Source organism: Coturnix japonica, chromosome 17 (assembly GCF_001577835.2).
Source record: "Coturnix japonica isolate 7356 chromosome 17, Coturnix japonica 2.1, whole genome shotgun sequence".
Lineage (NCBI taxonomy): Eukaryota > Metazoa > Chordata > Aves > Galliformes > Phasianidae > Coturnix > Coturnix japonica.
Genome location: NC_029532.1, coordinates 98,045 through 120,373, shown reverse-complemented (window position 1 = coordinate 120,373; position 22,329 = coordinate 98,045). Strand labels below are relative to the sequence as shown.

At 59.1% G+C, this 22,329-nt stretch overlaps 2 protein-coding genes across 8 annotated transcripts in view; both read left to right on the top strand.

Moving 5' to 3' along the window:
- The window catches only part of ABCA2 (ATP binding cassette subfamily A member 2), a 30,539-nt gene extending 11,188 nt beyond the window's left edge, over positions 1-19,351 (top strand). For 3 of the 7 annotated variants that reach the window (XM_015878718.2, XM_015878721.2, XM_015878716.2), the window contains 38 exons: positions 79-246; positions 539-635; positions 1,002-1,175; positions 1,262-1,364; positions 2,064-2,178; positions 2,790-2,980; positions 3,335-3,485; positions 3,784-3,988; positions 4,596-4,760; positions 4,852-5,032; positions 5,300-5,512; positions 5,799-5,995; positions 6,347-6,529; positions 6,990-7,174; positions 7,493-7,613; positions 7,778-8,083; positions 9,225-9,443; positions 9,789-9,891; positions 10,269-10,594; positions 10,820-11,033; positions 11,185-11,290; positions 11,406-11,517; positions 11,913-11,973; positions 12,204-12,378; positions 12,455-12,570; positions 12,818-12,965; positions 13,251-13,374; positions 13,524-13,656; positions 13,859-13,976; positions 14,075-14,253; positions 14,463-14,604; positions 14,944-15,078; positions 15,213-15,316; positions 15,617-15,709; positions 15,953-16,055; positions 16,219-16,356; positions 16,556-16,762; positions 16,939-19,351. In XM_015878718.2, coding sequence (XP_015734204.1) covers positions 79-246; positions 539-635; positions 1,002-1,175; positions 1,262-1,364; positions 2,064-2,178; positions 2,790-2,980; positions 3,335-3,485; positions 3,784-3,988; positions 4,596-4,760; positions 4,852-5,032; positions 5,300-5,512; positions 5,799-5,995; positions 6,347-6,529; positions 6,990-7,174; positions 7,493-7,613; positions 7,778-8,083; positions 9,225-9,443; positions 9,789-9,891; positions 10,269-10,594; positions 10,820-11,033; positions 11,185-11,290; positions 11,406-11,517; positions 11,913-11,973; positions 12,204-12,378; positions 12,455-12,570; positions 12,818-12,965; positions 13,251-13,374; positions 13,524-13,656; positions 13,859-13,976; positions 14,075-14,253; positions 14,463-14,604; positions 14,944-15,078; positions 15,213-15,316; positions 15,617-15,709; positions 15,953-16,055; positions 16,219-16,356; positions 16,556-16,762; positions 16,939-16,974 — 5,847 coding nt within the window. In that variant the 3' untranslated portion in view covers positions 16,975-19,351. The remainder of the gene's footprint in view (positions 1-78; positions 247-538; positions 636-1,001; positions 1,176-1,261; positions 1,365-2,063; positions 2,179-2,789; positions 2,981-3,334; positions 3,486-3,783; positions 3,989-4,595; positions 4,761-4,851; positions 5,033-5,299; positions 5,513-5,798; positions 5,996-6,346; positions 6,530-6,989; positions 7,175-7,492; positions 7,614-7,777; positions 8,084-9,224; positions 9,444-9,788; positions 9,892-10,268; positions 10,595-10,819; positions 11,034-11,184; positions 11,291-11,405; positions 11,518-11,912; positions 11,974-12,203; positions 12,379-12,454; positions 12,571-12,817; positions 12,966-13,250; positions 13,375-13,523; positions 13,657-13,858; positions 13,977-14,074; positions 14,254-14,462; positions 14,605-14,943; positions 15,079-15,212; positions 15,317-15,616; positions 15,710-15,952; positions 16,056-16,218; positions 16,357-16,555; positions 16,763-16,938) is intronic. The other 4 variants (XM_015878722.2, XM_015878719.2, XM_015878717.2 and 1 more) reach the window with 3 other exon arrangements.
- A 291-nt stretch (positions 19,352-19,642) lies between these two features.
- CLIC3 (chloride intracellular channel 3) lies at positions 19,643-22,225 on the top strand. Its single transcript, XM_015878726.2, has 6 exons — positions 19,643-19,765; positions 19,929-20,038; positions 20,350-20,475; positions 20,596-20,702; positions 20,868-21,043; positions 21,382-22,225. Exons 1-6 carry the CDS (start codon positions 19,658-19,660, stop codon positions 21,541-21,543), a joined length of 789 nt encoding a protein of 262 aa, XP_015734212.1. The 5' UTR covers positions 19,643-19,657; the 3' UTR covers positions 21,544-22,225.
- Positions 22,226-22,329: the final 104 nt, after the last annotated feature.

Below are 22,329 nucleotides of genomic sequence, written 5' to 3'. Positions count from 1 at the left end.
TGTGTCCACAATGGGGGCAGCACTGAATGGCGGGGGATGCTCCAGCCTCCCTCTCTCATCTCTTCTGCCCTGTTCCAGTTCACCACTGACCTCCGCAAGCACCCAGAAATCCTGAACGTCTCCGACAACGACCTTCTGCACAGCTTTCTCAATGGCAACTTCTCCCTGCCCAATGCCAGTGTCCTGCTCCAGCAGCTGGACACCATTGATAATGCTGCCTGTGGCTGGGTCCACTTCATGGCCAAGGTGAGGCTGCACCCATCCGTGGACACACGGGCACTTGGAGCAGCACCTGTCACCCCTCGCTGTGCTCTACGGAGCCCAAGAGCTCAGACCTCCTTCAGGCTACAGGCTGGGAGAACTGGAGGGGATGGTGGTCAGGAACTTGGGGTGGAGATTTCAATGGCAGGTGCCCATCTGTTTGGGTTAAGGAGCTTGTGCAGGCGTTTGTTATGGTGCATAACATAGCATATGTGTGGGGTCTACCACCAGACCTATGAGAGGCAGCAGGATCTCACTGGCTGTCCCATCCCTCCAGGTCAGCGTGGACATCTTCAAGGGCTTCCCAGATGAGGAGAGCATCGTCAACTACACACTGAACCAGGCCTACCAGGACAACGTCACGGTCTTTGCCAGTGCGTCCCTGGGAACCAGCTCCTATACAGGGGTCCCTGAAACCACATCCAAAGCTGTGCCCCAGACCTGGCTCTGGGATGTTGGCTGCCTCAGTTTGTGTGCTGGATGAATGAATGTGTCAAGCATGGCAGCTCTTTGTCCCTCTGTGCTGTCCTTTGATCCTGGCCGCTGTCCTGGCTCACCGTGGTTGCTTGCAGTCAGAGTGGCCCCACATCCTGTGCCAGGGCCATCCTCAGCCATCACAGCCCTTGTCTTGCTCTGGGCAGAGAGATGCTGAGCTCTGAATCCTGACTCCCACTGTGTCCCTGCCCATCTCTGCAGGCTGGCTGGTGCCAGCAGGCTCTCTGCCTCTCTGCTGCCCACAGGTGTGATCTTCCAGACCAACAAGGATGGCTCACTGCCCCCGCATGTCATGTATAAGATCCGGCAGAATTCCAGCTTCACCGAGAAGACCAATGAGATCCGGCGGGCATATTGGCGGCCTGGTCCCAACACTGGGGGCCGCTTCTATTTCCTCTATGGCTTTGTCTGGATCCAGGGTGAGTCCCAGCTGCCTGACTGGTTACCCGTGCTCCTCAGCCCCTGCCTGTGCAGCCCACTCAGCCTGGCCTCCCCTCCTCCCCAGATATGATGGAGCGTGCCCTCATCAACACGTTTGTTGGCCATGATGTGGTGGAACCAGGCAACTATGTGCAGATGTTCCCATATCCATGTTACACACGTGATGAGTGAGTAGCATTTCTCTGGGCAAGGAAGGGCAGGGGCAGGACCTTCCCTCTTCCCATCAGTCAGTCTGAATCAGCCAGGACACATCTGGGAAACAGAGACAAGGCTGGGGGCCTGAGGAAGGCTGGTGAATGCCTTGGGAATGGCGAGCATCCAGTTACGCTGTAACTTGAACTCCCAAGCCGAACAAATGGGGAAATATTTTTTCCCCAGTTCATAGTTCAAATGAGGAACTCATGGCTGCAGGGCATCTCAGAGGCTGCAATACTCAGGAAGAACAAAGAGAAGTGTGGTAAATGGGTGGCACATAGGTCTATCAGTGGTTATTGAGCACAGTGATCTAAATGAAGCACTGAGAAGTCCCAAACCTGCAGGGCAGGAAGGTGCTTGGGGCCCTGTCCACACCAGGGTAGGCAGGGCACTGGGGCAGTCTGCACAGTGCTGCAGGCTCAGCCACTGGAACCTGAGGGCCTGCACAGGTGTTCCTCATTAGAGGAGCTCTGAGAAACGTTTCCCCTCCTGTGTCTCAGTTTCCTCACGTATTGAATGGTGATGGGAGCAGTAGCTCTTGCAGGTCACTGAGGAGCTGCTGAGGGCTGTAATAGTCCCTGGGTGGCAGGAGAGCCCCTCCACTGTCTGGTAGCTTGTCCTCAGGGTCTTCCCAGGCTCCAGTTCTCTCTTCTCTTCTTACACTCCACCAGCTTTCTCTTCGTCATCGAGCATATGATGCCTCTGTGCATGGTGATCTCCTGGGTTTACTCAGTGGCCATGATGATCCAACATATTGTGACAGAGAAGGAACATCGCCTGAAAGAGGTGGGGATGGTGGGGGAGAGCCCTGGGGATGAGCAGTTATCTTCCATGCCTGTTTGCCCAGGGCAGCCCAGGCACAGGAACTTGTGCTCTGCTGCCAAGTTACCCCCTATGTTATCCAACAGCAGTTCCTAGACAGCAGCAGCCTAGAGCTCTGCCTGATAAGGGGAGAGCTCTACAGCCATCAAGATTGTGCTGCTAGGCATAATGCCAGGCTGAGCTGGCCAGTGTCTCAGAGAACCACCCTCAGCAGCCAAGGCAGCCTGCAGGAGAGCACCAACCCCAGCTCAGCCTGCAGCCCCATTGTGGCACATCCTGCCACGTGCTGAGGCACTCAGCCTGGTGCTGTTAGGATAGGGATACCCTTTGCAGGACCCCAGCTCCCTCTGCACTCCTGGTGCCCCAGGCACACATCTCACCTCCCTGCTCTGCTGCAGTTCATCTTTGGGCAGAGCTGGTTCTACTGGGCGTCCGTGGAAGAAGCCCTGCAGGGAATGGAACCTCCAGACCCTGGCTCCTCAGTGCTGCCATTAGCTCTCCTAGCCCCTGCGAGTGAAGGGCTGGGGGATGTGTGGGATAGGGGACAGCGTCACTAAGCAGTGTCGGCTTTGCAGGTGATGAAGATGATGGGCTTGAACAATGCGGTGCATTGGGTAGCTTGGTTCATCACCGGCTTTGTCCAGCTCTCCATCTCAGTCACAGCACTCACCGCCATCCTGAAGTATGGCAAGGTCCTGATGCACAGCGACGTCCTCATCATCTGGCTCTTTCTTGCCATCTATGCTGTAGCAACCATCATGTTTTGGTGAGTTGCCAGGCTCCCTCACTGGGCTCAGGGTCCACCAGCAGTGCCAGGTCCCTGGCGGAATGTCCTTGTGCCTTGGGGTGTGGGTGCTGGGAGCCCTGTGGTACGGGCTGGTGGAGGGACACCCCAACCAGGCAATTTGAGGGTTGCCTTTATTACCTCAACACCAACAGAATCAGTGTGGGGAGTACCCCGGTGGGGCAGGATCCTGGTTTGGGTGCCGGAGGGTTCCTCCACCCTTGGCCCTCTCATTACTAATCAGAGGGAGGTGCTGGGTCCAATCCGCTCCTTGGGGTTGCAGGGTCACCTCTGCCTTGCAGTGAGGCTGGCAATGTGACACTGTCCTCTCTGTAGCTTCCTAGTGTCGGTGCTCTACTCCAAGGCCAAGCTGGCTTCTGCCTGTGGTGGCATCATCTATTTCCTCAGCTATGTGCCCTACATGTATGTGGCCATCCGGGAGGAGGTGGCTCATGATAAGATCACAGCATTTGAGAAGTGCATCGCGGTGAGTTGGGTGCAGCTGTCAGGAGGTGCCTGGCCCAGGCTTTGCCATAGGTACCTTATGTCCCCTGCATAGCTACTGGTCCTGGGCATCTCACATCTCACCGATGGGCCACCAACCCCTAGGCAGATCTGTGCCCATGTGAACTGTCTCTCCATGGGACTTTGGAGGCACCTCCAGGTCTGGTGACTCCCAGGGTGGGAAGCATCTCCATGGGCTTGGGTGGGGCAAAGCCAGATGGGAATTCACTCCAGAGTTGGCATGTGGCTCCTGCTGATGTGCCCTTTCCTCCTCCTTGCAGTCTCTCATGTCCACCACAGCATTTGGGCTGGGCTCCAAGTACTTTGCGCTGTACGAGGTGGCTGGTGTGGGCATCCAGTGGCACACCTTCAGCCAGTCACCTGTGGAAGGAGATGACTTCAACCTCCTGCTGTCCATGATGATGCTGATCATTGATGCTGTGGTGTATGGGGTGCTCACGTGGTACATTGAGGCTGTGCACCCAGGTATGTGTGGGCAGGGGCATCACTGGAGCACTAGGAGTGCTGTTGTTTCCTGCCTGTGCTCAGCCCTGATACAACCAGATTCAGCACATTGTGCCTCTGTGGTCCCTGTCTGTGTCTTCTTGGGGGCACCTGCTCTCACCCACTGGGAACTTCCTTGTCCCTGACAGTTTGCTAGGAGCTCTTCAGTTATGTTTTGTGTGGTCCTGAGTGCAACCAGGAGTTGAACTCAATGGTCCTTGTGGGTCCCTTACAACTCAGGATAGTCTGTGGTTCTATGTGTTTCAGTTTACTGTCCAACCGGAGCAAAATATGGCATACACAATTGGAGCATTACTCCCTCTCATTGCCAATTTGACAAGGAATCCTAGCTGCTCTGGTTTTCTAGTAAAGCTGAAACATTAGACAGGCCCAGTTTTGCTTTGTTCCACTGCACCGTCCAGCAGCATTTTCCTGAGCACCAGCAGACTATCCTGCAAGGCTGTTCCTAAGCCAGAGAGATGTCCCTGCTCATCCCTGTGCCTGCACCCAGCTCTGCTCCATCCCTCAGCCAGCTTCTGCTTGCACATGCTGCAGAGGTGTCCCTGACTACACAGGGTTGTGCTTGCAGGCATGTTCGGCCTCCCGCGGCCCTGGTACTTCCCCTTCCAGAAGTCCTACTGGCTGGGCAACGGGCGAGTGGAGACCTGGGAGTGGACATGGCCCTGGTCCCGCACCACGCGCCTCAGCATCATGGAGGAGGATCAGGCCTGTGCCATGGAGAGCAGGAGGCTGGGTGAGCTGGCAGGCAGGGGTGGCAGCCAGGCAGCCCAGGAACCCTGTGCACTGTGCATCTCTGACCCCTCACTGGCCCACTTCTATGACAGAGGAGACACGGGGCATCGAGGAGGAGCCGACCCACCTCCCCTTGGTTGTCTGCATTGACAAGCTCACCAAGGTCTACAAAACCGACAAGAAGCTGGCATTGAACAAGCTGAGCCTCAACCTCTATGAGAACCAGGTGGTGTCCTTCCTGGGGCACAATGGTGCAGGCAAGACCACCACCATGTGAGTTCCAGCCATGGGCTTTGTCCTGGTCAGTGATGAGTTGGGAAGGTGTCACATGGGCATAATCACTGGGCTCCATGTCTGATGCTGTGCCCAGAGGGAGGTGGTGTGGGTATAAGAGTGGTGCAGAAGGGCAAGAAGTGGCCAACGCAAAGCTCTGCACTGATACTGCTCTGCCAGGGCCCAGCAGATACTCTGATGATTGGGGCCGGAGACAGAGGAAGGTACACAAGGTCCCTCACTGTGTTCCTTTCTTCGTCCATCCAGGTCCATCCTGACTGGCTTATTTCCACCAACCTCGGGCTCCGCTACCATCTATGGTCATGATATCCGGACAGAGATGGATGAGATCCGGAAAAACTTGGGCATGTGTCCGCAGCACAACGTGCTCTTTGACAGACTGACAGTGGAGGAGCACCTCTGGTTCTACTCACAACTCAAGAGCATGGCAGAGGAGGAGATCCGCAAGGAGATGGACAAGTAGGCACCCCCAGCTCCTTTTGCCCACATATGCACCTTTTGCAGAAGCAGGTCCTGCTCTCTTGGCTGTGTTTGCAGGGAGATGTCTGGGAGCAGGGATCACCCCTACTGCAGCTCCAACAAGTGTGTTTGGAAACCTGGGGTATTGGGCTGGCATAAGTTCCTTTCATAGCTTGGTTGTAGCTGGGCGGCCCTGACTGCCAAGAGCCATGGGAAATAGTGGTGACCTGCTCCCTGCAGGCACAGGCTGGCCCCAGCATTCTGCTGCTTCTGTCCCTGTTCCCAGGATGATTGAGGATCTGGAGCTCTCCAACAAACGCCATTCCTTAGTGCAGACCCTCTCAGGGGGCATGAAGAGAAAACTGTCAGTGGCCATTGCCTTTGTGGGTGGATCCAAGGTTGTGATCCTGGATGAGCCCACAGCCGGAGTTGACCCGTATGCGCGCAGAGCCATCTGGGACCTCATCCTCAAGTACAAGCCAGGTGAGCAGGGAAGGGTAGAGCCATGCATGGGGCAGAAAACTGAGCCTGGGCTTAAGAGTGGAGGGAGAACCTCTCGCTGTCCTCCTAAGAAGGACCAGGTGTGCCTCTCCTGGTTCCCAGCCCAAGCTGTGGCATGACCTCTCCCTACATCTGTCTGTGTATGGTGGTCAGACTCCTCTGCACCTGAGCCTGGGGTCCCTGTGAGATCCTTGTAGGATCAGCCAGCTCCATGCCCTCATTACCCACATATCCTGACAGCATGCTGTGCCAAAGCAGTGCCTGGTAGGGCAGGCAGAGTATACAGCAGCCCTGGCACAACCTCACACCTTCTCTTTATACTCTGTGTCACAGGGAGGACCATCCTGCTGTCCACCCATCACATGGATGAGGCAGACATGCTGGGCGACCGCATTGCCATCATCTCCCATGGCAAGCTCAAGTGCTGCGGCTCCCCACTCTTCCTCAAGAGCACCTATGGTGATGGCTACAAGCTGACTGTGGTAAAGAGGCAGTCGGACACCAGGAACAGTGCAGGTCTGTGGGCCCAGCGGGACCTATGGTTTGGAGCATCAGTAGATGGGACCAGCCCTTTTTGTGCCCAGGAAAGGAGCAAGAGGTCAAAACCTGAATGCTCCCACCCCAAGTCTCCGTAGGCCACGTGGAGGGCACAGCGGGACAGCACAGTGATGCAGAAGGTGGCAGTGCCCAGCCCTGGTTTCTCCCACTGGGTCCCCAGTTTGACCCTGCATGGAGGCACTGCCCCCAGGTTCTGGTCCTGGTCCAGACTAGGGGCTGCCTACTGATGCCCAACATGGGCAGTGGTGCCCCATGGGGCTCAGGACAAGATGGCACAGCTGGGGCAGTCAGAAAGCCAACAGCACCCTGTGATCAGTGCAGAAGGATCCCCCAAGGCTCTGGAGATAGCATGGGAAGGGAGAGGTGGTCCTGGTAGGAGGCCGGATGAGGAGTGACCAGTGCTGCCTCTCTGCCACAGAGCCCGGCCAGCCCCACAGTCCTCCAGGCCACTCGTCCATCAGCCCCTGCTCCGAGCCCCGCGTCTCTCAGTTCATCAAGAAGTACGTGGCCTCCTGCCTCCTGATCTCAGATACCAACACCGAGCTCTCCTACATCTTGCCCAGTGAGGCCGTCAAGAAGGGCTGCTTCGAGAGGCTCTTCCAGGTACCCACATCACACACAGCCTCACTGCCCACCTTGCTGGCAGTGTAAGGATAGAGTCAGTGCTGAGGGGTGGCATGAGCCCAGTGGGCGCAGCACCCTGTGAGACATGGGGAAAACGTGCATGTGAGCATGTGTGTGTGGGGGGGGACCTTTGGGGGGCAGGACATGGCACTGGGCCTGTGCCAGCTCTGTCAAAGAGCATCACCTGTACATGCCAACAGCAGCTGGTGTGGGGCAGGGATCCCATCTGGCAACAGCACTCATGAGGAGTTGCAGTGGTGCTGGAGCCTCCTGCCCTCCTCATTTTCCCTCCCACAGCACTTGGAGCAGAGCCTGGAGGAGCTGGACCTCACCAGTTTTGGGCTGATGGACACCACTCTTGAGGAGGTCTTCCTGAAAGTATCTGAGGAAGACCAGTCCCTGGAGAACAGCGATGTGGGTACGGCTTGTGGGGAGCTGGTGGTGCTTCTGGCAGGGGGACACGGCAGTGAGGTGGAGGCATCATGCGCCTTCACACGGGCTGACCCAGCTAGGGGCAGCCTGCTGTCTGTGAAGCAGATCTGCTGGGTGAGGCATAGCAAAGGCTGCCACAACCAGCAGCAGCTCCCCTTCTTCCAGACATGAAGGAGTCCAAGAAGGATGCCCTGCAGCCGCCCCTCCCTGAGCTGGACCCGAAGCCAGAGGCCAACAGGGAGCCACTGGCTGAGGTGGATGAGCCTGAGAAGCCCGAAGTGGAGCTCAGCAACCTGGTGACCTGCTCCAAGCTAGCACAGTCACAGGCATCCCTGCATTCGGCCTCCTCGGTGGGCTCCATACGGGGTGATGAAGGTGGGGCTTATTCCGAGTTCTTTGGGGATTACTCTCCATTGTTTGACAGTCGTCAGGACCCTGATAACATCAGTCTGCAAGGTTCGTAGTACCAGGCAGTGGTGTGCTGCTTGTGCACCACAATGGAGGTGCTCTGGGATGGGGAACATGGCTGCTCCAGGGCAGGAGCAGAGCTGGCTCTCCCAAGGAACGTGGTGCCTGGTGCACTGGGGATTGAGACCACGCTGGCTCAGCTGAGCCCCATGGGGCTGAGCCTGTGTTCCAGCAGATGATGTGTCCAGGGAGCCTGTGCAGAGAAAGAGAAGGGGAAGTGCAGAGTCTGCAGCCTGAGGACATGGCTGGGGGGGGATGGCTGGAGACTGATGCTTCTAGCCAGAGTTTGTGCCCCTGAGCTGGCGGACCCCGTGCTGAGACACAGAGTCATCAGGCTGACGGGCAGGTGGAGGCACACCTACATCAGCCCTTCCCTTTGTCTCTCTCGAATCCCGGGGTGCTGACCTGCACACTCACTCACTAACATGCTGCTTGCGCTGGTGGCCGCTGGGGGGGCGGCACTGTCCGGCACCGGGCACGCTGACCCCACGGCTGAGCTGCTGAGTTTCTCCTCTTGGCCCTCCAGTGTGGAGTTGTCTTCCAGAGAGCGACTTTGCCCTCCAGCCCCTGGCACAGGTTCAAGGCCATCCCTGCCCGGATGCTCAAATTGCACAAGCACAGAGCATGCAGACAGAAGCCTGAAGGCGACTGTTTTATTTACAAATCCTTTTCTGGGTTATCCCACCAGTTCTTGTCATGATTAATTAATTGCTGTGACACTCTCCCTCGCCTGCCAGGGCTGCAGATTGCTCTGAGCATTGCTGAATTTGGGTCAGCGGGAGGCAGAGCAGCAGCAGTGTGGCACTGCAGCTGGGCTCCTCATTTCCCAGCTCCGTGCTTGCTGGGTCCCTCCATGTGTGACCTGATCAATGCTAACCATTTTGGGCTGACTGCAGCCAGTGGGAAGATGGGGGTGTTCTGCCATAAAGCACCACTTTTGTTCTTTAAAAACTGTTGTCGCAGTTTCCCATTTTGGGCCAAGAGAAAACCCGCCAGCCAGCCACCTTGCTTCGTGCCATGGTCGTGCCATGGCTCAGTGGCCCATCAGGTTGGCTGTGCCAGGGCACTGAACTCACAGGTGTGAGACCCCTGGGCTTACACTCTGCTCTTTGCTGTCCCCTCACTGCAGACCAAGAGGCTGATGTGGAGGCAGAGGACCACGACCTGGCTGGGCAGGGGAGCTTCAAGCTGGAGGGCTCATGGCTGAAGCTGCGCCAGTTCCATGGACTAATTGTCAAACGCTTCCACTGTGCCAAGCGCAACACCAAGGCCCTCTTCTCTCAGATCCTCCTGCCTGCCTTCTTTGTCTGCGTGGCCATGACTGTGGCACTCTCTGTGCCTGAAATAGGTACCTGCGAGCCCTTGTCCCATTGGGTTTGGGAGGACATGGGTATTTGTCCCATTCCCTTTCCAGGGCCCAGGCTCATGCCTCAGCCCCAGACTGGGTGTTCACCCTCCTCTGCATTGGCAGCAGCTTGGGGGGAGAGTACGTGCCCCATTCCTCTGCCCCCGCAGCAGCTGGGTCTCACTGACCTGCCCTTTCCTGCCTGCCTAGTGTGGCCAGCAGTGATGCTGAGGGGGAAGAGAAGGGACGAGGCCAAGGCCTGAAGGTGTTTGGCCAGCAGGCCTGTGAGTGTGGGGCACGTGGCAGGGTGCTGAGGCCACAAGCAGATTTCTGTCCTTATCTCCACAGGTGACCTGCCACCCCTCATCCTCTCCCCATCACAGTACCACAACTACACCCAGCCCAAGGGCAATTTCATTCCTTATGCCAATGAGGAACGGCGTGAGTACCGGTGAGAGTTGCATCCTCTTCTCCAACCCTGTCCCCAGGACCTCCATGGGGTGAGGGGAGGGCAGCTCACAGCAGGTCTGGTGCTGGAGCTGGCTTGGGCTCGGAGCAGAGCCTGGCCAACACAGTGTCCCCGTGCACAGTGTCCTCCATCCTCCCCTATGGAGAGGTGCCAACCCTGATGCTGACAGTGAGCAGCAGCTTGGCTCTTGCCAGTCCTGGGCTGTGTGGGTACCCAGGGCTGTACAGTCACAGTGCCTGTGCCCCTTCAGCCGCTGCATGTACTGACGCTGCAGGGGCTTGCCCAGAAAAAGATGGACAAGGTGGGAACTCCCCCATCTTCTGTTTCTCGTTCCTCCTAACACGCTCCTTTCCTTGCAGCCTTAGACTGTCTCCTGATGCAAGCCCTCAGCAGCTGGTGAACACCTTCCACCTGCCCTCTGGCATAGGGGCCACCTGCGTGCTCAAGACAGCCTTCAACAACACACTGGACCAGCCCATGCAGACCCTGAACCTCAACAGCAACGAGTCCAAGATGCTGGCAGCTAAGTACTTTGATGCTATGTGTATTGACTCCTTCACCCAGGGCCTGCCGCTCTCCAACTTCGTGCCACCACCTCCATCCCCAGCACCTTCTGACTACCCTGTCTCAATGGATGAGGACCTGCTGCGTGCCTGGAACTCCACAACCTTCTCTACCATCAAAGGTATCACCTGGTGTGCGGGTCTGTCTGGGCTGGGAATTTATCTCCAGGTGGGGCAATGTGTCTTCCTGCAGGAGCAGATCCAAGTGCTGGTCAGGATCAGCTTGCTCCTTTGGCTGAGCCTGCAGGGCATTACTCCATGTGCTCCTCTTGTCCTGGCTGCCCTATGCCACCCCACAGCCACTGCTGTCAGGAGCCTGGCTACAAGCTGCCTCCTCTACCCCACAGAGACTGTCACCTCTGCCCCCTCCCTGCCCCGCATCATCCATGAGCCCATCAAGTGCACGTGCTCCATGCAGGGGACTGGCTTCTCATGCCCCAGTGGCGTGGGGGGCCACCCCCCACAGATGAAGGTGGTGACAGGGGACATCCTGGCAGACATCACAGGGCGCAACGTCTCCGAGTACCTGCTCTACACCTCGGACCGCTTCCGGCTGCACAGGCAAGAGGGAGGCTGGGGGTCCCAGCCAGCACCATGGCATGGGAGCAGGGCCCTCAGGGGCACTGACAGGAGCCAGGGGTGCAGTCGAGTGTGGCCCCGTTCCTGAGCACAGGGGGCAGTAGTCACTCTTTGGACATGCTTTGTTCCACAGGTATGGAGCACTCACCTTTGGTAATGTCCAGAAATCCATCCCAGCTTCCTTTGGGGCCAGAGCTCCTGCCACGGTGCGCAAGATTGCAGTCCGTAGAACAGCCCAGGTAGGAACATGCTGAGCCCTGAGGCAGGATGTCAGCGAGTGGCAGCAGCCCCAGCATGATGGGAAGGAGGAGCACAGCACCACCTGCCTCCCACCACTCTTCTCTGCTCCTATAGGTCTTCTACAACAACAAGGGCTACCACAGCATGCCCACCTACCTCAACGCTCTCAACAATGCCATCCTGAGAGCCAACTTGCCCAAGAGCAAAGGCAACCCTGCTGCCTATGGTGAGAACCTGAAGGAGTTTTAAGAACAGAAGCACAGCAGGAACAGCTTGAGGACATGACCCAACCAGGCCCTAAAGTGCAGTGTTCCCCCTTGGACCAAGCGAGCTAATGCCCAGCTGGGGCAGAGGGCTCACTCTCCTTGGTTATATGTGGCTTGGGGTCTGGGCTAGGCAGGGTCTGGCTGGGGCAATACCTCCTGGGTTTGCAGACTTGTCTGAAAGATGTTATCTGCCAGCTGGTGAGAGGGAGGGCTTGGCCTCAGAGTGCTGCCTTGCTTCTGAGCTGCAAAGAGGGAAGCTCATCCTGCTGAAAGCCAGGACCACACAGGCTGGGGCTGCAGTAACATTTTCTCCCCTAAGGCACCTTTCACACTTTGACATTTATTTGTCCTGCAGGCATCACAGTCACCAACCATCCTATGAACAAGACCAGCGCCAGCCTGTCCCTGGATTATCTGTACGTGTGGAGAGCTGGTTCATGGGAGGGTGGCCATCATGTAGAATGGGAAGGAGCTCCCTGCTGTGGTTTGCAGGGGAAAGCTGAGGGTTCTGCTGTGCATGCACCATGGGGAGGGACTTGGAGGCTGTGACATGGGAGTCCCTGTTCTGTGCACAGGGGCTGTCTCACAGTGGGGCGGGCAGCTGAGAATGATGGTGTCTCTGCTCTTCTCTTTGCTCCTGATGCAGCCTGCAAGGCACAGATGTGGTGATTGCCATCTTCATCATCGTGGCCATGTCCTTTGTGCCAGCCAGCTTTGTGGTGTTCCTGGTGGCTGAGAAGGCCACCAAGGCCAAACACCTGCAGTTTGTGAGTGGCTGTGACCCTGTCATCTACTGGCTGGCCAACTACGTGTGGGATATGGTGAGCAGGGCACATGTCTTTGCTGTTGATCACTCTGGGCTGAGCAGGCAGTCACCGAGGTTTCTGTCTTCTCCAGCTGAACTACCTGGTGCCGGCCACGTGCTGTATCATAATCCTGTTCGTGTTTGACCTCCCAGCATACACCTCTCCCACCAACTTCCCTGCTGTCCTCTCACTCTTCCTGCTGTATGGGTATGTTGCTGAGATGGGGTGAGCAGGGCAGGGGCTGAGCCATGGTGTGTCCATGCGCACTGTGGCTGCACCAGGATCCAGGTCTGGGGCCACCTCGTGTGTCTGTTCTGCAGTTTCTGTAGCTCATGGGCTGGGAGACCCCATGGGGGATGGGGCTTGGAGATGGGCTCAACCCACAGCTCGCTGGTTGTTGCCATGGTCCCTTTCCTGCCCCACTCACATGCAGTCCTGCTGCTTGCCTCCCCAGCTGGTCCATCACTCCCATCATGTACCCTGCCTCCTTCTGGTTTGAGGTGCCCAGCTCCGCCTATGTCTTCCTCATCGTCATCAACCTCTTCATTGGCATCACAGCCACTGTTGCCACGTTCCTGCTGCAGCTATTTGAGCATGACAAGGTATGAGCTTCACAGCTCAGGCGGTGGCCACCAGGAAGGGAGGAGATGCCTCCCTCAACTTGCTGAGAGGGGAGATGCCCCTGGCGTGGTACAAGGAGCCAGAACGCTGTGACAAAGCCTGTGGCTCCCACACAGCAGCTGGTGGTGGTGCTGCCAGGGTGGTGCCAGGCAGGATGGGACCTCAGGAGGTCTCTGCTGCAAACTCCTGTTCACATCCTGATCATCCTGATCCCACCAGGTGCTGTCAGTTCCCACGGATGTTTCTAATGGCTGAATTCTCCACAGGATTTGAAGCTGGTGAACAGCTACCTGAAGAGCTGCTTCCTTGTATTCCCTAACTACAACCTGGGCCATGGCTTGATGGAGATGGCCTACAATGAATACATCAATGAATACTATGCCAAGATTGGTATGGCCTCTTCCTCCCACCCTCCCTTGTTCCACAGTGGGTCAGGGGAGGTCACTGTGCTGTGAACAGGGGCTATTGGTTCAGCACATGGGCTGGCTGTCCTCCTGGGAAGGTGCCCCCAGCTGCTCTGTGCTCTTCATCCCACTCAGGGCAATTTGATAAAATGAAATCACCCTTTGAATGGGACATCGTGACGCGAGGGCTGGTTGCCATGACAATCGAAGGCTTTGTGGGCTTCTTCATCACCATCATGTGCCAATACAACTTCTTCCGGAAGCCTCAGTGAGTGTGGCAGGGCTCTGCAGGGCTTGCAGGGCTGTGCTCCCTCTGGCTGCTGCCTCCCCAGCCCTTTGCAACGGGGCACAGCTTTGCTGCAGGACCCTCAGCTCGATGCTGCCCCTGCTACCTGTCCCCAGCCTCTGCCCCCTGGAGCCGTGCGGGAAGACAGCTTCCCCCCCACCCCACCCCTTGCTTCCTTCTGCAGGCGGCTCCCAGTCTCCACCAAACCCATTGAAGATGACATCGATGTGGCCAATGAGCGGCACCGCGTCCTGCGCGGCGATGCTGACAACGACATGCTGAAGATTGAAAACCTCACCAAGGTACAGCTGCCCCGGGCAGTGACACAGTCACATGCTGTGGGGCATTCAAGGGATGCAGGCTGGGCTGGGGTGCTGGGCTAAGCACCCTGCCCTGCCAGGTTTACAAGTCCCGCAAAATTGGGCGCATCCTGGCTGTGGACCGGCTGTGTGTGGGTGTGCGGCCAGGAGAGTGCTTCGGGCTGCTGGGTGTCAATGGTGCGGGGAAGACCACCACCTTCAAGATGCTGACGGGGGATGAGAGCACGACAGGAGGAGAGGCCTTCGTTAATGGACACAGGTACGGGAGCACGGGCTGGTGGGGGCTGCCCTCCTGTTTGTGGATGGGATGAGGACTGCTTTGGAGCTTCCTGTGAAAAAGCAGCATGAGCCTGTCCTGTCCCTGGGGCTTGGTGGTGCAGCTCCGCATCCTACTGGACCACCTTTGCCTGTGTGCTGCCTGTGACCTTGGCATTCCTTCTCTCTTTGGCCTCTCTGTCGTTCTCACAGCATCCTGAAAGAGCTCCTGCAGGTCCAGCAGAGCTTGGGCTACTGCCCCCAGTTTGATGCGCTCTTTGATGAGCTGACAGCCCAGGAGCACCTGGAGCTCTACACGCGCCTGCGCGGCATCCCTTGGAAGGACGAGGAGAGGGTAGGGTTTCGGACGGGCATTTGGCAGTGCCTGAGGGCTGGTGCTGTGCCACAGTCTGCTCTGGGAACAGCATCTCGGGTATCACTGGCGGGCACCAAAGTGGGTGCAGCCCCACTCATGGCTCTGCCTTCTTCTGCCCCAGGGTAGTGCTGCCCCAGCAGTGCTCCTGCTGCACGTCCAGGGCTGGGCATAGGTGCAGACAGGCCCCAGTGGTGCTCAGAGCTGTGTGAGGGGCTGCCATGGGGCTATTTGTCCATTGCTCTCTGCCAGCTCTTCACATCCTTGGCCCAGCAGTGTTTGGGTCCCCAGGGGGAGATCACAGCCCTCTCCACCTTGCAGGTGGTGAAGTGGGCACTGAAGAAGCTTGAACTGACCAAGTACGCTGACAAGCCTGCCAGCACCTACAGCGGGGGCAACAAGAGGAAGCTGTCCACAGCCATCGCTCTTATTGGATACCCAGCCTTCATCTTCCTGGTGCGCCCTGGGCTTTGCCATGAGCATTCCAAGCTGGGGGGACAGGGAGGCAGAGCTGTGCCCATGCAATGGGAATGGAGTTGTGGGGTTCCCCCCAAGAGCTGGCTTGTCTGAGGGTGCCTTGTGTCCCACAGGATGAGCCTACTACAGGGATGGACCCCAAGGCACGGCGCTTCCTCTGGAACCTCATCCTGGATGTCATCAAGACGGGCCGCTCCGTAGTGCTCACATCCCACAGGTCTGAGGGGCTTTAGGCTACACCTGCAGTGCCTCCAGGCACCTCATGCATTGAGGATGAATGGGGCAGGGGGGAGAGAGGTTATTTGGCCTCTGGGGACAACATATGGCAAAGGCAACAGAAGTGGAGGGAGCCTGGGTCAGCCTGCTGCTGTCTCCCATCACTGGTGGCAGTGGTGGTGGCCCTGGTGTACCAGGTGAAGGCCTGGGAAGCTCAGCTCCCCATGTGCCACAGCCTGCATCTCCTCTCTGGCTGCCTATGCCACATGTCCCCAGGCTCAGGCCTGCCCTCTGTCCCCAGCATGGAGGAATGCGAGGCGCTCTGTACCCGCTTGGCCATCATGGTGAATGGGCGGCTGAAATGTCTCGGCAGCATCCAGCACCTAAAGAACAGGTAAGAGCCTGGGGGGGATCCAGCAGCCTGCCAGGAGCTGCCAGGTGCCACGTGGCAGAGTGATGGCATGGCATCCACCCCAAGCTTACAGCTCTTTGTGCAGGTGCTTTAGAGGGTGGGCAGGGGGTCCGGGGCAGTCCTGATGGGCACATCCCTAGCAGGCAGGTGTCCGTGCAGTTGGTCTTTCCCCACAGAGATGCAGGTGAGGAGGTAGGGCCTCATGGGGACACCATCCCTTTGCAGGTTTGGTGATGGCTACATGATCACAGTGCGCACAAAGTCCAGCCTCAACGTCAAGGAGGTGGTGAGGTTCTTCAACCGCAACTTTCCTGAGGCCATCCTCAAGGTAACATCCCAACAGGGGCAGTGATGCCTCTGCCAACCCATGCTGTGGTGGAAGCAGCCTTCATCCCCCAAGGGACCTCATCTTCCCCTCAGTTAGGGGGATGTGGGTGATCTGTTGTGGTGTGGGGAGTGAGTGCTCCAACATGACCTCGATGACTTTGCAGGAGAGGCACCACACTAAGGCGCAGTATCAGCTCAAATCGGACCAGATTTCACTGGCACAGGTCTTCAGCAAGATGGAGCAGGTGGTGGATGTGCTGGGCATTGAGGACTACTCTGTCAGCCAGACCACTCTGGACAATGTGAGGCTGGGGATGATGCAAGCAGCCAGGTGTTCGTGCTGAGGGGGCTGGCAGTGTCCATGTGCCTGCCAGAAGCCTTCAGGACAGGAGCAAGTGCTGGGCTGAGAATGTGGGGGTACATGGAAGCTGGATCACAGCGACAGAGATGCCAGGTGAGGGGCAGCCCCAGGACAGGGCTCTCATCCCTTTTTCCTTCCAGGTGTTTGTGAATTTTGCCAAGAAGCAAAGCGACAACCTGGAGCAGCAAGAGACGAGCCCCAGCTGTGCCCTGCAGTCCCCCTGGGAGCGCGTGCTGAGCCTGCTGCGTCCGCGGGCTACACCCACGGAGCTGCGGGCCCTGGTGGTGGAGGAGCAGGAGGACCTGGAGACAGATGACGAAGGCCTCATCAGCTTTGAGGAGGAGAGGGTGAGAGGCAACCCCAGCATCCTGGTGTCCCAGCATCTCAGTGTCCCCACTCTCAGTACTGTCCTTGTCATGGGGCCCTAGCATCATGCCTGGGAAATCAAGGCCAGATGGGGCTAGACGTGAGGGTGCTCATCAGGGGAGGAGGGGCCTGAGCCCTGTCATCTGTGTGTCCCCAGGCTCAGCTGTCATTTAACACGGACACGCTGTGCTGAGGAGCTGAGGAGGAGCCACATCCCCAGGTTGTGATGCCATTGAACACTTTTGCCTTTCCCCTCCTTTCGCCCCCATCAAGTGGATGCAGCAGGCATGGGGATGTGAATGGTTTCCTCCTCCTGCCCTGCTGCTGAGGAGGATGCAGTGGGTGCAGCATCAGCCCTGATGGACCCTGCAAGCTGCCACCCCAGCCTGCCTTGTCCCGTTCAGCTCCGGGGCTGTGTCCCTGTGCCATACCTGGGGTTGCCGTCCTCACCAGCTCGTCGGGCTGACTCATGCCACGAACAGACTGTGAAGAGAAGGATATAATGCCAGTGCCACCAGCCTCACACATCCCAGGGTGGAGAGGGAGGCCAGTGAGAGTGGTGCCTTCAGACAGCCACGTTGCACTCACCCCAGGGACTCCTGGCTATGGAAATGCCCCTGTTCTGTCCCAGCCCAGGCCTGGCCCTGGTGTGGTCTGAGGAAGGACTGCTGCTTTCTCCTGGTTTCCATCTCTTGCTGGGCTTGATGCTGGCCATGGTATCACAGGGGCTCAGTGGCCCAGCACGGCAGGGGCTGGAGCTTTGGTGCTTCACCCTCGTTTGATCGCTGCTGCTGGTGCTGCTGCCAGGACCTTGCTGTGCCCTCACCCCCCTGAGCCCCCTGCTCACTGCCATGCCCCAGGGCCTGCTCTGTCCTGACTCCCCTGGCTTGCTCTGGGCACTCGGTGCCATCCCTGGGGCAGGGCACCACCACCTGCACCAAGAGGCACATGGTGGGGCAGGGGAGTATTTCACAGGGTATTTCACACGCTGGCACCAGCTGTTTCTCCCCTCTGCCCCCAACCACGTCCTCCAGGTCCCTGCCCTGCCCCCCTGCCTGCCGCGAGCCCCTGCTTCCTGTGCCCCACAGCAGGCACAGGTCAGTGCTGCAGCTGTGCCACCATTCTGCTGTCACCCATCCTGTTCTCCATGGCCACGGCCCAGTGCAGGAGTGTTGGTTCACTGGAGATACTGAGAAGGAGCTGCTGCACCCAGGATGGTTTCTGAGCCTGGAAACAACCTCGAGGGGTAAGGGCAAGGGCAGGGCAGCGCACCAGGGCACTGGTTATCCTGGCAGCAGTACCCAAGCTGTTAAGCAGGGAAGGACAGCAGCTGGCAGTGGTGCTGTGCCCGTCCATGTACAGCATCACCTTGGGCTAGGGCAGGCACTCTCAGGACGGCGGCAGCCCTCCTTTCTGCAAATGGTCCTGCCACCTGCTCACCCATGGGGGGCTGTGCCCGACACCTCCAGACTGCAGCTTTTCAGCGGCTCACAGCCACATCACAGGGGTGACTGCTGAGCCTGGACTGCTAACCTGGCCAACCCCCTGCACCACAGGGCTCCCACCCCCTCCGAGGTGGCCATGCCCTGCTGCCCATACTGTGCTGCCTGTGCCCACCTCCCGCCCAGCGTGCAACGGGGCAGCTCCAGCACCCCGGGCTCACTGTGGTGGGGGCAGTGCTGCGGGGGTGTGGGATGGGGCTGCTGCTGCCCCTGCTCGAGGATGGACCTGGGGTGGAAGCAATGCCACCTTGCCCTCTGCTGCGCCCACAGACCGCCAGTCCAGTGTGCCACCTACTAGAGACTGTGATACAATATACAGTATTTTCAATAGGGGAAAAACTGGGGGGGGGAGATAAGCTCTATTTTCAGATTTTTCAGACCATATATTTTTTATGGCATGCTGGAAACTAGCCAGTCCCTGGGTGGTGCAGGGGGCAAGAGCGAGCGCTTTGGGTTTGCCCTTTGCCACCAGGGAAAGGAGGGACCGTGTCGCCTGTAGGTATCCAGGTGTGGCCTGGGAGTGGGGACAGCTCAGCCCCCTCCGGGCACCAAAAGGTGGGCACGGCCCCCTGCCCTGCTTCATTCAGGGCCGTGTGCTCGTCCCACAGCCGCCCTGTTGCTGCACCTGTGGGGCTACTCGTGCAAGGAGACACCTGCGCTCCCACCCGGTGCCGTCCCGCCGCCCTTGGGTGCTCGGCAAAGCCGTTGTGCCCCTCGCAGAGAACCCAGCAGAGCCTGGGGGCCGCGTGCCCTCCCTGCTCCAGGTGCGGGAGGGCCGTGCAGAAAGGTGCCCCACGGCAGCCGGGCTGGAGCGGCACATTCATTGCCCAGGGCGGGGTGCCCGCTGCCTTAACACTGTTTGCTTTCCTGAGTTTGGCCCCGCTTCCCAGCTCGCCTCCCCCCGCACCGCCGCAGGAGCAGCTCCTGTGCTATGCACGGCACCGAGCGTGAGGCACCCCGGTGGGTGAGGGTGCTCCGGAGGAGCCTGTACATTGCTAGCATAAAGAAAAAAAGAAAATGAAATGTGAAAATAATGATTGTTTTAAATAAAAAATAACTGGAGCCAGCGAGGCTGGGTAGTGGGAATTCCAATTCTGCGGAACGGGCCGGGGGGGGGTGGCTGGGCAGGGGGTAAGGAGCGGCTCACAGTGCCCAGGGTAGGGGCACGGCGCGGACATCGCCTGGAGCCGGTGCGGGAATAGCGGGTTGGGGGGGCACGGAGCGCCGAGGGGCACAGCACCCCCTGACACACACACACACCTCGGGCAGAGCCGCCCTTTGCCGCTCCGCTGCGGTCGCGGGGCCCCGCGACGGGGCGGCCCCTCTGTGCCGTGGGGCCACGCGTGGGTGGGAGCGGGAGCACCCCGGGGAGGAATGTGGGTTGGGAGGGGCCGCAGCTCCGGCACGGGCACTCACTGCACAGTCACCGCTCAGCCACCGCCCAGCATGGACGAGAAGCCCCAGATCCAGCTCTTCGTCAAGGTGAGGACCCGACCGGGGCCGGGGGTGGCCGGTCCAGGGGTCGCGGCTGCCGCTGCCTGCGAATGCCGGGGCCGCCAGCATCGCCATCAGCGTCCGACCGCTGCCTCGGCCGCCGCGGGGGCTGCACCGGAGCGTGGCGGTTGAGCTCTGACTTTGCCCGCAGGCGAGCGAGGATGGAGAGAACATTGGGAACTGCCCCTTCTGCCAGCGCCTCTTCATGGTGCTGCGGCTCAAAGGAGCTCCCTTCACCCTCACAACCGTGGACACCAAGAGGTGAGCGGTGCCCCGCGACGCTCTGCCGGTCTGGGGGCGTGGGGTGGGACAGCCCTGCCGTGGGCACCCGGAGGGTGCGGGGAGGTCTCGCCACGTGGGAAAGGGGCCGAGGACACCTGCTGTACCCCCTGGCTGCCCACCATTACTCTAAGGAAGGGCGGCGGTCACTTCTTGGGAGGAGCCGCCATAGGCAAACTCAGGGCAGGAACAGCCCCCGGAGAACCTCATCCTTTTGCCCAGGACACGCCGGGTCCCGGTGCGCTGTAGATCCCCGAGCAACGCGGGCATCAGCAGCTTCTTCTCTCCTGCAGGGCACTGGATGTGCTGAAGGACTTTGCGCCCGGCGCTCAGCTGCCCGTTCTGCTCTACAACGGAGACTCCAAGACCGACACAGTCACCATCGAGGACTTCCTGGAGGCCAGGCTGGCCCCCCCCACGTCAGTGGCCGGCGCTGCCCTGAGAGGGGCTAAGGAGGGGTGGAGGAGCTGAGGAAGGGGCGGGAGGGGCAGCTCCCAGCCCTGCTGTCTCCTTCCCCAGCTGTGCTTATGTCGCCGCAGGTTCCCCAGCCTGGTCCCGCGGTACAAGGAGTCGAGGCTGGCTGGAAACGACATCTTCCACAAGTTCTCCACCTACATAAAGAACCCGGTACCTGCTCAGGATGAGGGTGAGGAGCTGAGGGGCAGGCTGTGCCGTGCCGCGCCCCGTGGGGGGCGGGGGCAGAGGCAGCGCCAGCCTGGACCAGGCAGGCACGGTGCAGGCACAGTGCAGGCAGAGCAAGGGCAGGGGGCTGCCTGCTGCCCTGACTGCACGCTGCTGCCGCCCTACACAGCGCTGCAGCGGAACCTGCTGAAGGCCCTGCTGAAGCTGGATGAGTACCTGAGCACACCCCTGGAGCATGAGCTGGCCCGTGAGCCCCACCTCCGCACCTCCCAGCGCCGCTTCCTCGATGGCGACCACCTGACGCTGGCAGACTGCAACCTGCTGCCCAAGCTCAACATCGTGCAGGTGCATGGCTGTCCCCACCACACGCTGCCTTTCCTTGCCTTGCCTCCTTGGTGCTGCCTGCCCCACGCTCTCACCTCCTCCTGGGTGCTCACCTGCCACCTGCCTGCAGCAACTTCCCTTTCCCCTGTTCCATCCCCTGGCTCGCTGTACCCCTCAGGTGGCTGCCTGGCACCCCACAGCTCCAGCCCACACCCCCCTCTATCCTGTGCTATGCCAGCGATGTCCTCTTGCCCCATGCCATCCTCCCTGGCTCCTACCAGTGAGCACCACCAGCTCCCAGCTGCAGGGCCCCCTGAGCACGCCATGGGCACACAGCAATGGGCTATTTCTGCCCACAGATCGTCTGCCAGCATTACCGCCACTTCGGCATCCCCAAGGACCTGCATGCAGTGTGGCGCTACCTTAATAATGCTGCTGAAACCAAGGAGTTCAAATACACCTGTCCCAGCAGTGAGGAGATTGTGCAGGCCTACCGCTCCGTTGTCCGGTCCCCACAGTGAGCCGGGCAGATGCCCAGGTGGGCACAGGGCCAGGCAGCAGCTCAGCACCACCTGGTCCTGCTGCTCCCATCGCCATCCTGCCCACACGTGCTTGGGAGGGCAGAGCATCAGCACCCAGATTTTCCCAGCTGGCACCCAAGGTACCTTGCGTCAAGCCTGCCAACACTTTCTTGCTTCTCATGTCACCCTCCCTGCCTGGCCGGGATACCCCTGACCCGCTCTGCAGTCCCTCAAGCATTAAGGATGGGTACAGGCATGGGCACTGCTTGTAACAGAACTGGGCAATGCTGAGGGGAACAGCAGGGGCTAGGGAAGAAAAGCTGCTTGGAGGGCAGCACACTGCAGTGGGAATCCCTGCAGCCTCCCACCACACAAGCTGCCCTAAGTGTGTCTGTGGCCAGGACAGCAGGCACTGCAGGGTGTCCATAAACAGCATCACAGGGCGAGGGGAACTGGCACAGTCACAGTAAAGCCCTGGGAATGGAGCTGGGGGGGACACTGCAGCACCCTGCCCTGTCACCACTGCCCCACCCAGGGGAGCAGAGGGCAACGTCCCACCAGGACTTGCTGCTAGGAAGCTCTCTAGAGCAGATTTGGGACAGGGATGGGGATGAAGTGGGAAAAATCCAAGCCATGTATGTATCAGAGCATTTGGAAATCAATAAAGGCTTTGCAAGCAAGACAAGAGTGTCTGGAGTGACCAGCCACTGTAGCTGCCCCCTGCATATGACTTGGAGAGGCTCTCACCAGTCACCCACCCATCCACGGGTACAAAACTGGTGGGAC